The 21,399-nt window shown below is 36.9% G+C and overlaps 1 protein-coding gene across 1 annotated transcript in view; it reads left to right on the forward strand.

The window, feature by feature from the left end:
* The window catches only part of si:ch211-186j3.6 (neural-cadherin), a 291,090-nt gene that overhangs the window by 222,226 nt on the left and 47,465 nt on the right, over nt 1-21,399 (forward strand). The window contains exons 22-23 of the mRNA XM_051115680.1: nt 2,748-3,025; nt 20,056-20,270. Of these exons, the coding sequence (XP_050971637.1) occupies nt 2,748-3,025; nt 20,056-20,270 (493 nt within the window). The remainder of the gene's footprint in view (nt 1-2,747; nt 3,026-20,055; nt 20,271-21,399) is intronic.

Here is a 21,399-nt window from a genome sequence, read left to right on the forward strand (position 1 = left end):
AATTGAGTGTCACGCTTTCACCTCTCATTTTTTCAACATGGTTTTGTGTGGCAGTAGTAGCTACACGCTGTGTTGCCATCATCCTTTTTCCATTTTATGACAGGTGGCAACCTGTGTTGCAGTGCAAAACTGCAACCTATTATGTTAGGGTGTCAGCCAGATTGCTGGTTTCACCGGATTATTTATGATACTATTGTGTGTGTGATATTAACATATCAATATTTTATTTTTTAAATATCACGGTTATCATCAATACTGGTATATTGCGACACCCCAAGTGCCAACCTGCAGAACTCCTGCCATTTCCATTATCTGCAGGGCACTCAGGGAAGTCAGTGAGTCTCATTATTGTGCCCTTTCAGTTCTCACACATATTTCCCATGTACACTTTATTTCCCTATTTTTAATATTTTATGTTCATTTTTATTTAAAATAAAACCCTTTCTGAGGCCTAAAGCTGCTCCCACTGTTTCTGTTCTCACCCCACCATAACACATTGTGACATTTGCCTGTCCAACTGTGCACATTGCACCGTATCCATGTGCTCCCTCAGAGTTTCCCCTTCAGATCACACATAAAATTAACATAAACAGCATCATCAATCACCCACACCTTTCTGCCACAGTGGCTGTGTAGAAAATACCTTCCATGAACCACCAGAATAATGTCCCAGCAAATAGTTCCCAGCTAATCTTGGAGTAGTTATCACCTTGAACATCTTTCTCTATCTTCATTTTCTGTATCTCTCGATATATCTTATTTTTTCACCTCTCCATTTCCCGTTAAGTGTGCTGGCCGCATGGGCTAGTGGAGGACAGGTCTATCACTGTTTGACTGCTCAGTCGACTGTGGAGCAAACTGCTCCACTTCAGATGTTGTATTTGAATAAATGGTGTGAAAGTTGAGAGGCAGTCTTGTGGACGTGGGGTATTTGCACGCCGTTTATGTGCTTGTGGAAAAGCACAGGCCCAGAGAGGCTCTGGAGTGCACAGTGTGTCCAAGTATGAAATAGAGTGAGCGTGCACCAGTGTCTCTGAATGCTCAAAGCAATAGAAGCATTTGGGTTTCTGGCCTTTTTGGTTAACTTGGTTGGACTTGTTTTGCTATTTGTATGCTAATTTGAGGGTGGCTCAGCTGAAAAGATTGGCATAGATGGACACCAGCATTTGAGTGCTGCCATGTTACTGGTCTAAGTAGGTTAACCAGCAAGACTTACTTGGTCAGTGAGCTTCACGAGGAAGGCCTTGCTGGTTTACTAACCAACTGGAAACAATGTAGTATGCGCACATCCAAAAAACTTGTCCTATGTCATCCGTTGGAAAGCCACTCTCTTGTAAATGCGTGTACGACAGTGAGCGGAAGCTAGATATTATGGTTTATAAAGTTTTAAATATGGTTATTTTTATCTTTCACAAATGCATTGATTCACTTTAGAAGGACTTTATTAACCCCCGGAGCCGTGTGGAGCACTTGGATGATGGATGGATGCACTTTATTGGACTACAAAATCACAACACTGTTGTGCACCATCCACAGCACCATTCACTGCCATCATAAAGCTTGGAAGAGCCAGGACATTTTTAATATAACTTTGATTACAGCTGCACGATAAATCACGATAACATCTCAGTCGATGTTAGGAAAAGCTGTGATATTCTTGCTCGCATCTTGTCAGTGAAGCTCAGTTCTGTGATCAGTAGTAAATCTCCATATATGCCCTTCAGAAGCAATGCGGGAAATCACGATCGCTGCAGCTGAATAAACAGAAGATTTAACTACTTTCATTGATTCAACGTGACTAATAAACACACGACTACAACAATATGTGTCTTATTATAATTTTCATTATAATAAAGTATAATGCAGTGCTAATCAACATAGCTTTTATCACTGCTTAGAATGCTATTAAATATGTTGCGTGCCTTATTTTGTGTAAGAAGCCACATAATCTCACAGAAGGATTTATTTCAAACACTCGACTCGACAGTATATCCATGTGCTTTCAGATGTAGCAGCATTTACTACACAGAGCTGTAGTTCACTGAGAAGCTACGCAAACAACTTTATTATCGCAATGCGATTTGATAATATTGATGTTTAATATCGATGATATCATCTGCATGGTTTTGCGTGGCTTGTCAGTGAATTACGGCTTTGTGTAGTAAACGCACGCATGTGATGAAGATTTACTGCTGATTACAAAACAGGCTTTATGACAAGATGCGCATGGATATCACATGCGATTTATTGTGCAGCCCTAACTCTGACTGTATACATTTGAAAGAAGAAAGTCATACATACCTAGGATAGCTTAAGGGTGAGTAAATCATGGTGTAATTTGATTTTTAGGTGAACTATCTCCTTAAATGTGGTTTGACAGATCTGATTTTTTACTAGTTATAGCACAAAATAAACATGAATGTTCAAAGAAACTTTACTGAGGTGAATCGTCTCTTACATAATCACCCAATCAGTGTTTTAAGCATGGAAAGATGTGAATGAAACAGCATGTGAACAAGCTTGACTGTATGTTATTATTTCTTAACAGCAGTTTTGAGTAGAAATATAATTACTTCACAGCACACGAATCTCAAAATCTGGTTCTGGGTCAAAATGACTGAAAATAATGAAGCTGGTCGCATGTGTTTTTTGCTCTCTTTTAGTTTGTTCTGTCATTTTTCTTTCATTATAGCAGCACTTTACAAGTGATAGATTTTCTCTCTTGTTCCATTTTATTGTCTTCCCAGCTCCAGTCTTTTCTTCAAGTCAACGTGACCCAGGTTCATGTAGATGAGTGTGTGGATGCAGACTGTCGGGGAGGAGGGGGCTGCACCAGCCATCTGAGCGTGACTGACAAGCCGGCGGTGGTCGACTCGGGCAGCATGGCTCTGGTGTCAGTGACTGTGGAAGCCACAGCTGTCTGCAGCTGCTCGGCACGTGAACACCTCCACCAGAGCTGCTCCGTCTATCCCAGAAACCCCTGCCACAACGGAGGAGTCTGTGTGGACACGCAGAGCGGATACAGGTGAGAAAGTACAGGCTTTCCTTTGAGAGCTTGAGAGCTTACTAGAATGACTTTATTTCACTTCGCATATGGAGAGAGTGAACGTGACAGCAGTGAGATGTTTACAACAGGCTTCCTTTAGCAGTCTGTAATCTGCAGCAGGTTCCTGAGCATATGCAGGCTCTTTGAGGAAACAACCAAACACAGTGTCTAAACATTACATTAGGTTGAGAACTGTTGCCTGATGAAACTGTCTGAAGCTCACAATGCATGTGCACTTAGATCCATTGATGCCTTGTCTTCATATCACTTTCATGTGCCCGTTTGAAAGTGTAAAAAGAGACATGATCAAGAGAACTTCCACATAGATCCAAACCACTCTTTGTAAGACTAATCTTTTCACTTCTGAGCTTTTGCACAAATATGAGGCTGAAAGAGCCTTTCTTTTTCTCTGTTATTCAATTATCCAGTCCTGGCATGGATATTGATTTCCTTCCCCGAATAACAATACTGAGTGACTGGGATTGGACGGGTTGGGGGGAGCAGGGAGCTTGCGATAATTGTTAGATGGGGAATTTTTTTCTCAGAATACACGGAAACCTGGCAGCCGCGAGTTAATAACAAACGCTCTAAAGCCAGTTTTTTTCAGCCGTGGCTGTAATTGAACAAAGCAGGCGATCCATGTCTCACATTGAATATTTTGAGCTAAACTTTCTCTGTCTCAGGTTTTGTGTATCTGCCTATACTGGAACATGTAGTTCTAATTAGCAGTGATGTTTCTTTATGTAAACTATGTATGTTTAAGTGGAAATCTGGGCAGCGTAGTCATACATTACTTCCAGTTAAAACGTAATGAGCCAGATCTTCTAATCGTGCTAATTCTTGTATAGCTAATTCAGTCCTTCAAATGCATGTGCAAGTTTGATTGGATTAGCTGGAGTGAATTCTCCGAAATAATTGCGTCTTCCCATGTTGACTGGAACAGGAATATATATCAACCCCAAAAGAGTGACCAGTAATGCAGATCAGTAGCGAAATAATGAGAACAAATTTTCACATCATTCAAACGAGAACTCATTTTATAAGGCTATGGAAAATTTCAAGCACTTATAAGAGTAAAATGCCAAGTTCCATTAGTTTTTTAAAAATGTGCAAAAAGCCAGCGTTTTGTTTGTTTTTTGAATCGATCCAAGTTATTTTATTTATTATTTTATTTGTTTAATTTTATCAAATTGTATTATTTTTATTTAATTTAATTGCATTTATTATTTTTAATTAAATTTATTATTTTATTTATTTTATTTTTAATTTCATTTATTATTTTTAATTTCATTTTGTTTTATTTATCTTTGTTATTCAATTAGTTCAAAAGTTTGTTTCATTTTATTTTATTTTATTTTATTATTTATTTTATTTTAATTTACTTTAATTTGATTTGATTTTATTTCTAGTTTAATTTAATTTTAGTGTTTTATTGTTTTTAAATTTAATTTAATTAGTTTTTATTTAATTTGTTTTTTGTTTGTTTTTATTTAATGAACTTAGTTTCATTTCATTTCATTTTATTTTATGCATTTTATTTTATTTATTATTTTTATTTTCTTTCCAATTAAATTAAATTGTATTTCATTTTTAATTTAATTTACCTTTAATTTAATTTAATTGGATTTAATTTTGTTATTTGTTATTTTATTTTTAATGACCTTAAATTTTGTTTAATTTAATTTAATTTTTATTTTATTTCTAATTTAATTCAATTGTAATTTCTTTTATTTATTATTTCTTTTATTTTTTTATTTAATTTACTTTTAATTTTTTTATTATTTTGATGTTATTATTATTATTATTATTATTATTATTATTATTATATTTTTAATTAAATTACATTTTTAAATGAAATTTTTGATTACATGAAAATTATTTTATTTTATGCATTTTATTTTGTTTATTTAATTTTTTTTTTTTTTTTTTTTTAGTGAAATTAAATTGTATTTATTTCATTTTATTTTATTATTTTCTGTTTATTTATTTTATTTTATTTTAAAAATAATGGCCAGAACTGTTTCATCAACCTGTTTCATCAACTGAAATTCATCAACCCTGTGGAAACTGTTGCTCAAATTTACATTTCTCTTGTCTAAAGGCAAGACAGACCTAAAAATGACACAGACAGACTGTGAAAAAAAAAGTTTGGGAAAAGTTTGTGTATGAATTACATCTATTGCCAGCCCTAAATATAACGTAAGTTGACAATACTGTACGGTAAGATTGTGTAACAGTTAGCTAGTGCACAACTGGATGCTTAGCAGTGATTTATAAAGCTCAGTGTTTTAGTATGTACGGGTTGATTTAGATCCAAATCAAGAGAGCAGCTGCCATATGGAAGCTTCTAATGATATCTGAGATGTGGATTCAGATGTGAGTTGTATTCTAATCGCTACTTGTGACTTTCCTCCCCGCAGGGAAATTAAAAATGCAGAGCAACGAACGTATCATAAATACCAGCCTGACATCTTCCAAAGGGGGCATGCCTATTGTATAATTTATGTGTTGACCATTTACCTCAGCACCTATCGAGACCACACTACCACCTCTCGTTACATGCACAAAACCAAGACTGGCACACATACACATTTTCCCATAATCTCTATCGCATAACATGATTTTACATCATAGATAGCCTTTAAAATACCAGTGTGGGATTTGTACATGCAATGCGTACACATGCAATCCCGTTCTGACATACAGTATATCTCCACTCTCCACGCCTCCTTTTAATCACCTTGAAAAATATGGAGAAATTAATTTAGCTCTCAGTGGTTTAATTAAAAGAAGAAAGTAAAGCTGAGGATTTGCGAGCGGTCAGACCTAGTGAGCATGTAATGCGGTGAGCTGGCGTTGTGGGCCAGAGCGCTTCATGCCTCAAGCCCTCCTCTAATCCTAATAATGTCCACAGGCAACAACCTTAATGTTGCATCTGTGTTACGTCAACATCCTGGTCTCCTTCAGCCTTCAGGCATATATATGTGTTCAAAACCTTTTGGTTTTTCAGTATCAGAACATGAGTATTTATATGTAAAATGCTTATTTGAACTGTATGCATTCACACGGAACGATTTATCAAACATAGACATTTGTATGAAAAATAGGGATTTGTATGCATTGATATGACATGGTCTATATACGAATATCTCGCTTTGGCAGAATGAAATTGCTTTTGGGTCCCTCACTCACACTGCTTGGTTATTTCTGTGTCGAGAGAGACTTAGACAGTTCTGCAGAAGAGCGCTTTAAATATCACTGTTTTCTTGCGCAAACACCGTAATTCACATGCACCAAACATCCAACCAGCCTGGAGTGTTTAGCTCTCAAGGTCCTTTTTCTATTATCTGTATTTCATGAATATCGTAAATGCAATCAAGAGTCACTTTCATTCAGTCCTCGTACCATGTCCGTGCTTCATTAGAATTTAATAAAGTAGATTTGCAAATCTTTCGTAAATGTACATCAGTGGGAAAGGGGTCGATGACGAGCACAATTTACTCAAAGACTATAAACCCCTGTTAGGATAGTCCTGCAAAATGTAAAAACCTCATTACCCCAACTGCTCTTAAAATACTGAAGAAAAAATCCTACTGCCGCAGCTACTGTTTGCATAAGGCAAAAACATCTTTCAGAAATTATAGATGGATTTGCAAGGAGTAAATGGATGCTGCAATATACTGTATTTACCATAAGTTGGATGTAGAACAAGAGTCAATTACATAAACACCCTCAATCATAATTGAAGTCTAATTAAGCAGCATCCTTTCAGATGATTGTCACCATTCAACAAATATTGTCAGCTCCACAGTTAGAGGAGGAACTGAATTTCGTGTCAGTTTTAGCAACTTGGTTAGTTTTAGGGTTTTACTTGAAGGCTAAATGTTTGCTCATAAGTAAAAGGATTTGTGTTATGGATGATGAACAACATAATCTGCCTCTTTGGGATGCAATGTTGATTAATTTCCAAACTATTATGTGCATTCATGAGGCAAAAATTAAGCTGATAAAGATTTTTTTATATAGACAAAATACTTTGTTTGTTGCTTTAAAGTAAAACAGACATAAAAAATGAAACTTAAAGGGATAGTTGACCCAAAAATGAAAATTCTGTCATTAATTACTCACCCTCATGTCGTTCCGAACTCGTAAGACCTTTATTCATCTTCAGAACACAAATGAAGATTTTTGATGAAATCCAAGAGCTTTCAGACCCTGCATAGACAGCAAAGCACCTGTTCAAGACCTAGAAAAGAGGTTGTTAAAATTGTTAGGGTGCATGCAGTGTTGCCAGATTGGATGGACGATTTCCAGCCCTAAAGCTCACAAAAACCCACCCACTCCAACAAAAAAAACTCCCAAGACTTTAATTGTCAAAATAATGTGATAGAATGTTATTATACCATGTCAGTCAATGTTGGTAAGGACAATTATTAACTACTTAAAACAAAAGAATGACGACAAAATAATATAAATACAGATCAATTTCCCAGGTAAACAGATCAAATACATTAAAAAGAATTACCAAATATGATTAAAATAGCCTATGCAAGCAGACACTGTCAAAACAGCAACCAAGAAATTAACCAATGCCCTCAAAAAAAAAAAAAAAAAAAAAAATACATGCATAATTTTCAGTGTCAACAGTCGGAATAAGCCAATTTAAATGGAAAAGTGCCCAATATAGGTGATCGGGAAAAGCAAAATAATTAGCAGGTATTTCACACTCAATTATGCACACACCATGACAGTCAACACTCATGCGTTGATACGCACTGCAGCTGCAAGTGCAGTTGCATATTCATTTCTTATATATTATGTTTATATGGATTTGATAGTAAAGCACTAAGCTTGAATTGGGAAGCATACAACATTTACTAATTAACGTGCAAAATCTTATTTTTATATAGAAAATGTATATATTCTACTCTTATAAAATGTACCAATATTCATCTATAGTATTATATGGAACTGACCAACAATTTCAGTGATTATAATTGAAGAGTTCAGATGCAAAACCAGGTAAAAGCCATCTCGGTCAAAAATGAGATAATGATACTGAGTGAATGCTCCTGACACATATTATACATCCATCAAATATTTTTACCTCAAACTCGCTAAAATTCCAGCCTCAGCCCAATCAGACGTACCAGTACTTACATAGAAACCTATACAAAGTAGCCAGAAAGAAATGCTAATTTTAAAGAAAAACGTCAGATGGATTTAGAGGCTTTTGCATCTGAACTCTTCAATTGCAAGGTTAAGGAAAGTTTATTTTTCAAGGCACTTTGTGACTCTTCTTACCTTATACACACAAAAAAAGTGTAAAACTGACAAAATCTAGTTTCTTGATTTGATATATTATAATAGTGGTTTTATAATTTCAAAATATGAAGCAAAAAGTAGAAAATGAATGACTAATAAGCTGATATGTAATCCTCACAGGGTTATAATTGTGATTTGATTTTTAACATTTAAATTGGAGAGCTTTAAATTGCTGGAAATAGTTGTGTGAAAAGCTTGAAAGTCATTAAAAAGTCCTTGAATTTCTCTCTCAAAAGATTGTACAAACCCTGAAGTGACCAATTTGACTATTTCTGCCACAACACCATAGTATAGTTATCGTTACTACTTTTGGTTTTTCTGACGTACGTCATCGCTGTTCATACCAGAGAATTCTATGCAGAATTTGAATGCATCTCACTAGATCTCGCAGCAGCCTTTTTATTCCTTCTGCTGTGAATTCAATTGATTCTCACTGGATGTCACAGCACTGTGCAGTAACAGTGTCTGTTAAAGCTGTTCTGAGCTCGGAAAAGTTCGTTTGCGTTGCCGTCCGAGCTGATAAACGGTCCGTGCTGCGCATCTGAAACGAGCAGCGGGATTTTGTTTTCGCTTTCGTTTCATTTGCCGTTTCATATCTCTCATATGAAACTAAATTGGCAGTGCTCATGAGTTGATCAACACGGTGGTTGCAACCATATAATATATAATATATATAATTTAGATATTTGAAAACGGCAAAAAAAACTTACCCCAAAGCAGCCCAAACTCACTCAATCCAATTTTTACCCGCAAAAATTCAAAACCGCTCAATCCGGCAACACTGACTGTATGCATCGTGGTGCTCTGGTGAACATGCAGAAGGCTGACACAGAAGAGAAGAAATTGTTAAATAAAGTGGTTATATTTGTTTTCTTTGCACACAGTAATCTTGTACCTTCATAAAATTTGAACCACTGATGGGCTATTTTAATGATGTCCTTAATACCTTTCTTTCCTCGAACGTAGTAGTTACATTGCTATCTATGCAGGGTCAGAAAGCTCTTGGATTTCATCAAAAATGTCTTAATTTGTGTTCTGAAGATGAACGAAGGTCTTATGAGTAATTAATGACATAATTTTCTTTTCGGATGAACTATCACTTTAATTCAATATGTATCTTGTTTGTTTAAATATGTTTACTGGGAAATAAGAAATACTGGATACAATGATTTTTGCAATGTAGTGTTCAGCAATAACATAGACTACATGCTTGCTTAAAATACCGTTACTAATATGCATGTATGCTGTATATTCCAGCACAGTGTTTATCAGCTCCGCTGAGGGCTGGATTTCAAGATTTAAAGAGCAACATGTAGATAGTCAGGAAGCAGGATTATTGGCGGATTTGTAAATGGAGGGCAGAGGGAAGATTGTTGTAGGTTTCTCACAGGCGAACCAATGAATTCCTCATACTGTTTACGCTGGCAGGAAATGAACGAATGGGAAGGGGTGAAACGGACCAGAGGGAGTAAGAGGATTGTGTTCAGCCATCATGGCTGATATTAAGACCAGGATTCACTCAAGGAGATAAATTGGTCTGATTTAGTTCATCAAGCAGAACAGAGCTGAGCGAAGAAAGAAGTGTTTCTATTTTAAAGCGTTTTACTGTCTCTCTGGTATTCTCTTTATCACTGACTCGAGTACACACTCAAAAGACACTCTTAATATTTTAGATATTGCTCAAATTGACCCCAGTGAATTACATGGGTACGGAGGCCAGTTCTTTTCTGCTTTCGAAAGATCTGTGACCCTGCTGCTGTTTATCAAAGGCTGTTGTTTCTTCAGGGAATGAAAAGACTGTCAAACTGCCTTTCTTGCTGTTTTTGTGCTATTTAACATTTTTGTTCACAGAAGAAATGCCCTAAAGATACTCAAAATGCATGAGCAGCAAACATTTTGCTCCTTCATTTCTCCGCTCCTTCGCTCGGTCTCTCCTCGGACCAGCTTCGATATACTCTTTTGCTTTAGTGGGACTGTCTCTTTCATTGATCCTGTCACATAATTTGATCGCCCACTCCAAGCACCCCATCATCCATCGCTAAAACCCTGCCGACTGACTCTCACCAACACTAGATCGCAGGGCTTATGTATTACTCAATCCTCAGCCTAAACAGGAGTCACCCGACATAGTTTCTAGTGAGTCTTTGTGAAACTTTAGCTTAAAAGGGTATCGTTCCCCAGACGGAGTTACTTTATTGTATCGATTCGGGTGGTTGAGATGTTGTCTTATTGCAACCAGATTGGCTCCTCTGTCTTGCTAGATTTGTGTCTTGGGAGAGCATTAGTCGCACCAGGCTAGAAATTTGTCCAAATTCAGCTCGCTGTGAGGCTGACAGTAATCAATGGGCCAACATTAGGAATGTAATATCTGTGCCATTATCATAGAAAGTTTTCTCTGTGGTGTGCATTACTCTTCCATCCCGCACGTGTATCCGTCTCAACACACTTGATGGATGAGTTGAGAATGACTATCTGACACACCATCTGAAATCTTTGAGACATATTCCTGTAAACTTCAGCATCTTATGAGAAATGATCTAAAAAGGGGAAAAAAGTAAAAATAGCTTAATACTGGATGCAACTGTTCATTCAGTAGTTTGGTGCTAATTTAAACATTTATATATTAGAGGATTACTTCACTTCCAGAACAAAAAATTAGAGATAATTTACTCACCCCCTTGTCATTTTAGATGTTCATGTCTTTCTTTCTTCATTTGTAAAGGAATTGTTTTTTGAGGAAAACAGGAAGGATCTCAACATAGTGGACTTCTATGGTGCCCGCAAGTTTGAATTTCCAAAATGCAGTTTAAATGCAGCCTTAAAGGGCTCTAAACGAGCTGAGGAAGAAGGGTCGTATCTAGCAAAACGATCGGTTATTTTGTAGAAATAATAAAAAAAAATGTACAGGTTATATACTCTTAACCTCAAATGCTCATCTTATCTCTTTCCTCATTTTCTCTTCCAACTTCAAAATCATCCTACATCGCTGTTTTACCTTTTTTTGTAAAGGGCATTTCTTTGCACGTTCACTTTGTAAACATGGGTCAGTACTTCTGCAGTGATGTAGTACGATTTTGAAGTTGGAGGAGAAAATGAGATGGGAGTTTTTCGACATACCCTTACTGTTTTGAACCGGAGTGCACAGAGTACGCATGCACATCGCAGAGCTAGACAAGACAAGCATTTGAGGTTAATTTTTTTAAATAACAAATCGTTTCGCTAAATAAGACCCTTATTCCTCAGATGGGGACATTTAGAGTCTTTTGAAACTGCATTTTGGAAGTTCAAACACACAGGCACCATAGAAGTCCACTATATGGAGAAAATTCCTGAAAGTTACGACTGAAGAAAGAAAGACACAAACATCTTGGATGACAAGGGGGTGAGTAAATTATCTGTAAATTTTTGTTCTGGAAGTGAACTAATCTTTTAAGATGTGGCAAATCAGCCCAAAAGGGAAATATGCATAATTAATTATGTTCAGCGAAAGTATTTGGATCAAGTAACATGATTCTAGACAGAATTCTTAGACATCCGACCAGCACTAGTCATAATATAGAAAATTATTTTCTTGGCTATAGATAATAATATCCTGATTCTGATCCAACACTTTTTAAGAGCATGTAGCTGTGATCAGCATGGTCAGGGACTCCATTTGTAAGCAAAACAACAAATAACCTCAAGTGTGATACAAAAATGTCTTTATTAACTACACTGAACACTTAAAACTGCTAACCTACATTCACACATACAGTTGGAAATAGTGAGAGGGTTAGAGTAGAGGAAGCAGAGTAAAGAATAAAAGCATGAAGTTTTTCCAGTATTTGATATTCAGCAGATCGACTGCCTGAAGGAAACATCAGTTCTAGTTCTAACGCACCTTTGAGAAAAGGCGTAGGTGATTCTTAATGTATCAATTAATAAAAAAAAAGATGTTTGATGTTTTCACATCTCACCCCTTTTGAAAGATGTCTTTTGAACACTTTTAGCTCAGCATCATCTTCACGTCAGAACTTCTAATAATTCTGGAAATAATCTTGTGATCAGTGCTCTTTTAAAGCATGAAGATGTCACATTCTCAGGAGGTGAGTGAGCTAATGAGGAATTGTACTTTAGCCAAATATAATGTAAATAAGCAGTCAGGTAATTATAATTACCACTTTTAGATATCAAACATGATACACATCTTAATTTAGATTGACTGCAGTAAGCAGCTCTAAAACGTTAATACAGAAGATTTTGGCTTAATACAAAAGAAAACTATATCAAAGGAAAAACACAAGATAGGAAATTGGATTCAGGTTTATACAATTCTCAAGTGGTTACATGTAGAAGGTATGGAATTTTTTTTCTCTCTCCATTCTCCCTGTCTGTTTTAAGCTTTCTTTAAAATTCCTTTGGGTTGTGAAACTGTCTTATCTTGCTGATGTCTTTGCTGCTATGGTAACCAAACGCCTGGTTTTGCATCTGGGTGTTTGTTGCAGTTTGGGGTTTGTTCCACTGACACTCTGACACCTAGTTTGCTTGTTGGCTAAGGGGTAATAAGGATTATGTATTAAACAGAACAATTAATATGTGTGTGATCTGTCTCAGGCACTACAAATAAATTGTGTTTTGGAGCAGTTAGTTACATCTAAGAGTTAATCTGGGGCCATGCATACTCTGCAGCCAAATTCGGTTGTCATTTTGAAGTTTAATGCTTCAACATGTTCTGTACATGCAGTTCAGTATAGGCCTGTTTACACCTGGTCACTTAATGCATTTTCTCTGATTGGATATCTATCTGATTTGTTAAAACGTTTCCATTTACACTTGGCCACATAAATGTGTCTTCACAAACATCAGTGAAATGAGTTCATGTCAATGAAAGCAACAGATATGCACTGCATTTGATTCATTATCATTTCAAGATGAAAGACCGCAACAGGGGAGAGCGCGGCATTAGCGCTTGAAATATAGGTTAGTCTCACTACTTTTAATGAAGATGATTATGTGTTGATCACATAATCATCTGTGGCAGTTTGCATGTCGGCTTGCTGAAGAGATACTCGGTGGCAATGCGCATTGTATTGGCATTGGCATTGTCATATCTGACTATAACATGCCATATAGCCTATAAAACACTCACACGTTTATTATTTCAATATTTTGGGAGGAGTAAAATTTGCATATGTGGTTTCAATAACCAGATGCATTTACACTTGTCCAGTTTCACCTGGAATGTGGCCCAGACCACCTCCTGAAGTCGTTTGAGCGATCGGATTTATATCCGTCTCGAATGCGTTTCGGAGGGCATTTACACCTGGTCTTTTCACAATAAGATAGCTATCCGATCAGAAAAAACGCATGAAGCGACCAGGTGTAAACAGCTCCTAATTTACGGGGGTGACTATGTTCAATGAACGTCATGTCTGCGCACTATGTGTGTACTCATTAGCCCGCCACCTCCACAGCACCATCCGCCAAGATCTGCTACAAGGGATCTTCTTCATTTTAGCAGCAGTTTCCTTTTTTTCATGTCATCTTAAATGTTCATGTCTTTCTTTCCTCAGTTGAAATTTAGTCAAAGTTAAGATTTTTGAAGAAAAACATTCCAGGATTTTTCTCCATATAATGGACTTCAGTGGTGGCCAATGGGTTGAAGGTCCAAATTGCAGTCTGAAAGGGCTCTACATGATCCCAGCTGAGAAAAGAGGGTTTTTTCTCGCGAAACAATCTCACATTTTCTGGGTCTGTATTTCTGCCTACATCACGTGTATGCTTACGTAATGCATAAAATTCGAGCAAATTGCAAGACAAGCATTCATGGTTAAAAAGTATATACATTTTAATTTTTTTTTTTTTTGAGAAAGACAGAATGTTTCACTAGACAAGACCCTTATTCCTTGGCTGGGATTGTGTAGAACCCTTTGAAGCTGCATTGAAACTGCAGTTTGGACCTTCAACCCATTGGCAGCCAGTGAAGTCCACTATATGGAGAAAAATCCTGAAATTTTTTCCTCAAAAACCTTAATTTCTTTTTGACTGAAGAAAGACATGGTCATCTTGGAAGATATAGGGGACGAGTAAATTATCAGGAATTTTTTTTTATTCTGGAAGTGAATTAATCCCTTAATACAGATTTTACAATGATTGAACTGTAATTTAGAAGATTCACTCTGTTATTTAAATGCTGTTGACACTCCTAAAGCTTTAGTGTGCACATGGCCTGAGTAGTGTAGCTCACATAAAGACTCTATCCATAAAAGTTTCAGTTATGTATATTCTTTCAGTGTGTTTCACCATGCTAAAATAACGTGACCCATTGTGTTTCACTGAAAGTCAAAGGGAATCCTCAAGCTCATTGGCTGCTGCCTCTGTAGATATGCTAGTAGCGTAGTGTGGTTTGGTGATGTGAAGAGACAAATTAGACAATAGACTGTATAGACAGTGGGAGAATCAGTGTCTATAAGGCTGAAGAAGCAGAAAATGTTCAAAGACAGACAATAGAAAGATCAATAAAATAGAATGAGTGTAAACATTGGTATGACATACACTAGGTAGGTGTTTGGATTAATTATTGTATAGCTCTGTAATTTATATTTTGGTTATGTATTTTTGTAGGGTAATGCTAGGTGGCCCCGCCCACTGTGAAATATAACTGTTCAGAAATCCTCAGCTCTGTATTAAACATCAAATATTATCTGATTATCTGTAATTGTGTCCTATCTTGCAGCAATTTCATGTTCAGTGTGGACAGACAAATTGTTTGCTGTTGGAATTGCTAAACAAGATATGCCAGTGATAATCAGGAATTGATGTAGTTTGACGGTCAGTCCTATAAACATATCCTCGCCTGTCTTCTGCTATGGCATGTTGTTTTAGTAAACATGGGAATAGTTTTGATTAGCGCACAATGCGGTTAGAGCACTCATGATGCGTTTGATTGTTCTGTATAAGTGCGTTGACCTGCCTAACTCTCTTTCTTTGTCTCAGCTGTCATAAGTGCACACAGGCCATCATCCCATGTCATTTTCCTTTCAATCCAGCAATTAGAACTGCAGCTATGTGCGAGACAGCGAGGAGAGAGAATGAAACAAAGACAGAAAGAGACAGAGAAAACGAAGACACACGGAGGAAGGACAGCAATAGACCCATGCATTTTTCAAAGACTATGATTAGACTTGCCAAAGAGGCACTGAGACAGGGGATCTGAGGGCACGGCAGTGCTTGGGTGGCAAACCAAAAGAAAGCAATTTGTCATTGATGTTTCTGAGCAGATGATGCTGTTTGTGGGCTGAATCGAGAGCGTGCGCAACAGGTGGGGCTGATCCGTCAGAAAGCAGAACAAGAGAGCTGTTGATTACTGTTTGAGTCATGCCAATACGCATGCATATGAAGTGTATCTTTCAAATGGAAATTTTTGATAGCAAAGAGATGCACAACATCAGACTGAATTTGTATGGTCTAGTATGGTTCCAGTTTTACTGTTTTGTGGGTGATGATGTTTGGAAGGTCCCTTTAATGAGAAAATCTTCAAAACAGACTCTTGAAGTGCCCATATTATGCTCATTTACAACGGTTTTATTTATGTAGTCTGCTAGAATACATTTACATTTTTTAAAGATAAAGAACACTTTACCTTCTCATACTGTATATTGCTGCAGCACCTCTTTGTATCCCCCTGCTTTTAAAAGCTAGTTCCTATCTTTTAAAAGCTCACCTTTCCAAAAAGCCCAGTCTACTCTGATTGGTCTCTTGTGATCGGTCAACAACTTAGAGCGGGAAATGTATTGGCACTTACCATAAACAGTTGCCGTCAAAAGTTTACATACACCTTACAAAATCTGCAAAATGGTAATTATTTTACCAGAATGTATGTTATTTGCATGTTATTATTTTATTTTATGCTATTTTTTACCTACTACTGATCTGAATAAGATAATTTACAGAAAAGACATTTACATATAGTCCACAAGAGAAAATAAGCTGAATTTATAAAAAATGACCCCATTCAAAAGGTTACATACACTTAATTATTAATACTGTTGTTACCTGAATGATCCACAGCTGTTTTATTTTATTTTATTTACTTATTTATTTATTTTATTTTTTTTTTTTTTTGATAGTTGTTCATTAGTCCCTTGTTTGTCCTGATCAGTTAAACTGCCCACTGTTCTTCAGAAAAATCCTTCAGGTCCCAAAAATTCTTTGGTTTTCCAGCATTTTTGTGTATTTAAACCGTTTCCAAAAAGGGTTCAAACCTCATATGCAACTATTACAGAAGGTTTAAATGCTCACGGATGCTTCAGAAGGAAACACGATGCATTAAGAGCCAGAGGTGAAAACTTTTGAACAGAATGAAGATGTGTGTATTTTTCTTATTTTGCCTAAATATCTTTTTTTTTTTTTTTCTTGTAGTACTGCCCTTCAGAAACTACAGAAGATATTTATATGTTTCCCAGTAGACAAAATATGTTAAATTCACCCTGATCTTCAAATTCCAAAAGTTTTCACCCCCCCGGCTCTTAATGCATCATTTTTCCTTCTGAAGCATCAGTGAGCATTTGAATCTTCTGTAATAGTTGCATATGAGTCCCTCAGTTGTCCTCAGTGTGAAAAGATGGATCTCAAAATCTTACAATCATTGTTGGAAAAGGTTAAAATACACAAAAATCCTGAAAAAACAAAGAATTTGCAAGACCTAAAGGATTTGTCTGAAGAACAGCAGGCAAATTAGTTCAGTGATTATAACCTAAATTGGCAGATTCTGCAAGGTGTATGTAAACTTTTTACTTCAGCTGTATCTATTATTACCATAATGCCATTATTGGAAATACATATGTTTTTTGCCCTTGCAGCAAAAAAAAAAAAACAACAAAAACTGTCCAATCGATATTGCAAATCACTTACCCAACTATTCTTTGGGGGCAGGCCAAAGCAGCCAGTGGGCGGCCATTATGCAAATGTATAACACGACTTCAAACAAGCTTTTCAAGGCAACTTTATAGATCCTTTACTAAATATAACACACACTAAATGAAGGATGAAGAATAAAATTCAATATGTGCCTTTTACTTAAGTTTTATAAATTCCAAAATGTAGATGTAAACAAGGCAAATATTATTTAGCTGCATAATATGTACTTGTCTTGTGTTATAAATTCATATAATATGTTTCTACAATAATGTAGTAAGGATAATGATTCAATTAATGATAATGAGGGATCTATAGTCTTTGATGTCCATCCTAAAATGACTGAAGGGGATGCAGACAGTGGTCAGTGAAGCGTACCTCACTGTCTGGCTGTATAGGCTTTGACAGGTTGCATCACTCTGTAACAGAGATGAGGTGAGAGTGGGATACAAAGCTTTGAGAAAAATCGAATTTGTATGTTTGGCTTACGTGGGTCTTTAATCTAGACTTAATAGGATAGATCACTCAAAAATGAAAATTACAATCATTTTCTCACCCACATGTACTGTAATTCAAAACCTATTTGACTTGCTTTATTCTGCGAAAATTCAATATAAAAGTCAGTGGAGTCCAGTGTTGTTTGGAACCCCACTGACATTCTTTTATGTTTTACGCAAGCAAGTCATACAGATTTGGAACAACATGAGGGTGAGTAAATAATGACTGATAAATAAAGAACTATTCATTTACAAAAGTACTATTTACTTAAGTACTACAAAAGTAAAATATTAATTGTAAAGATGTTTTGCAATGATTTGAATCGTGAAAAGCGCTATACAAATAAACTTTAATTGAATTGAAAAGTGTTCACAAGATGTAGGTGACTTTGTTTCTTTAGTAGAACACAAACGAAGATTTTTAACTCAAACCGTTGCAGTCTGACAGTCATATAATGACAGTCAGTGGAAACCCACGGCTTTGAGAGTCAAAAAAACATACACAGACAAAACCAAATTAAACCCTGCGGCTCGTGATAATACATTGAGGTCTTAAGACACAAAACAATCAGTCTTTACAAGAAACTGAACAGTATTTTTATAAATTTTTACCTCTGATCCACCGCAATGTCCAGCTGTCCTGAGCACGTTCACAACAGCCGGAGCTTGGCACATCAACATGCTCTGGCATAGAAGAACCATGTGTGAAAGCGATCTGTCGCGCGTATACGTCACTAATTGTTTACACAGTGCAGAGATTGTGGGTCTACTAAAAATGGTAATTACTTGTGCTTATCCTGATTGTTGCAACCTATTAAAAACTGTTGTTAACGCGCTCAGGACAGTTGGACATTGTGGTGGATCAGAGGTAAAAAATTTAATAAATACTGTTCAGTTTCTTGTTTAATGTCTTAAGACCTCAATGTATCATCACGAGCCAAAGGGTTTAATTTGGTTTTGTCTGTGTATGTTTTTTTTTTTTTTTTGACTCAAAGCTGTGGATTCCATTGATTGCACTTATATGACTGACAGACTACAAGGTTTGAATTAAGAATCTTTGTTTGTGATCTACTGAATAGACAAAATCACCTACATATTGGATGCCCTGAGGGTAAGCAGATAAACATAAAATTTTAATTTTTGGGATTTAAAGGGATAGTTCACCCAAAAATGAAAATTCTGTCATTAATTACTCACCCTCATGTCGTTCCAAAACCCTCAGACCTTCGTTCATCTTCGGAACAAAAGATATTTTTGATGAAATCCGACAGTTTCTGACCCTACAGAGAAAGCAACACAACTGCCACGTTCAGCTCTTGTGAACAAATGTTGAAGACTGACACGGAAGAGAAGAAATTGAATAACTGATATTTGAATAAAGCTGATATTTTTTTTGCTTTGTGCACAAAAAGAATTTTCATAACTTCATAGAATTATGGTTATACCACTGATGTCACTTGGACTATTTAATCGGTGTCATACCAGGGTAGAAAATTAATGAGGGCTTGTGGCAAAAATGCTATCAAAATGCACAAAAATGCCCCATTAATTAAAGACAATAGGGTAGAAAAACGCACAATTTAAACAACGTATTACTGCTGTCAAGATTAAATTGAATGTGAAAAAGAAAGTGTTGATTCTTGGAATTAAATTTAGGCTCACACTGCATCAGATTTTTTTTTACATGCTGTTTTGTGCAGCGTTAAGCCTTATAACCAATCAAACGCATTTTTGTTGAATGCATTGGCTATTCAGAGGTGCTTAGATTAGTCAGCACTGAAAATGGCATAGCAGTTGATGAGTGCACACACCAGTGAATTCCCTCATTATAAACAACAAGTTTTGTCAAAAAAAAAAAAAAAAAAAAATATTTAGCTTCAGTGATTATAACAGGAGTTTTTGCATAACTTATGCTACACTTGGTTAATGTCATGGACCATCATGTTTGTCTGTGTAGCCAGAATGTGGCGTGCCCAAAACTAAACGAAACATTGTCAGAGCTCTTTGAGTTACCACTGTGTCTAAAATGTGCTACGGTATAAATAACTGCCTTGCTTGAGTTCATAATAATATCACATAACCTGCAGTTCAAAGAAAACGTTCCTGGTACAGGCAAATGTGTGAACTGTACAATCCAGGGCTCTGTAACAGCACAATGTCTGACTACACTAAACCTTTTTGTCTTTTTTGTTATTTGTTTTGGGTCCAGGTCAGTCAAGTAGCATGTTTACAATATTCGAGACTCATACTGTTTTTAATAAGAGCTTTTGATTTCCTGTGTGCATACCATAGATGCCAGTGCCCGGCTCAGTTTGAGGGACCCGAGTGCCAGCAGACAAAACACAGTTTCCATGGCAACGGCTATGCTTGGTTTCCCCCTATAAGGCCATGCTTCGAGAGCCACCTCTCACTGGAGTTCATCACAGAGGTGGCAGATGGCTTGCTGCTCTACAGCGGACCCCTCTCCCAGCTTCAGCCGTGGGAGCCAGAGGACTTCATGGCCATAGGTAACCTCCACACACCCTCAACACAGGTCGAGAGGCGAGGGAAGGGTATTGCGAATGTGCAGCGGCATTAAGGCAGAACATTGCTTCAGTTCCTACATCATTCTTTCATATTGCAAGCTGAACCTCTGGCACATCTTCTCTTATCTCCCAGTAGGGCTACACATAGAGAGAGGGGAATGAAAGAAGGGGTGATAATATGTTTATTTTAGACAGAAAGAGATGAAGAGACTCCTTTGCGTCTCTCCGGCAGGATTTAGTGTTTCTAATAAAAAAAGTTTTATTGCTGTAACATTTTCTTACTCAGGGGAGATCTGCTATCATCTAACAACCTAAACACAGAGAGAAGATAAAAATACCACATTATTTCTGTTTGTTTGCGTATGTGTGTCATAAATTCCGCAGTATTGCCGAGCCAGTGGCTTGTGTGCGCAGTCGTATTAGCTCATTAGGGGTTAACGAAGGCACTCATTATATCAGTAAAGGCTTATTTGTCATTCATCTGGGAGAATGATTACAATGGGGTGTACACATTTAGAGCTTTAATGAACTCGCAGATCTGCCTACGTGCAGAGCATACGTTCATAAGAGAGCGTTGTGCTCTTGATCGGTTCACTGATGTGTCGGATAAGTAGCAGATAAGGCCGTTATGCGAGTGTAATCAGCGTAGGGTGAGATGGAGAACATATGGAGAGAACGAGAGAGGGATGGATGGCAGACAGCAGCTCTGAGGTGAGAAAAAGAGAGTGACGGAGTGAAAGATGAAGATTAAGTGAAGGTTGCAACTGTGGACAGAAATTCAAGGTGGCACCAGAAACAAAGAGCGCTGAAGTGTTGGAGATCTGTCTGAGCTTCAGTTTAAGGTCAGTATTAAGGTGAGAGCGATAGTCGGATGCCTCTTTCCCACTGTGGCAGAACTGCTGCTCAGCCAGGGATCTTTGAATATCTGTCATAACTGGTTCCTGATCCCACTGAGTAGACTAGATGAGTGATGACACACACTCTTACACCATGTCTACACCGGCTGTGAGCGGTGCAATGCGATGCGACAAAAGCCAGCAGAAAGAGTTATGATCTGCGATTCTGTCACTGGATGTGATGCAAAGTGACGAGTCCTCAGTAGTAATCTGAT

Source organism: Labeo rohita, chromosome 7 (assembly GCF_022985175.1).
Source record: "Labeo rohita strain BAU-BD-2019 chromosome 7, IGBB_LRoh.1.0, whole genome shotgun sequence".
In the NCBI taxonomy this organism is placed as follows: Eukaryota; Metazoa; Chordata; class Actinopteri; order Cypriniformes; family Cyprinidae; genus Labeo; species Labeo rohita.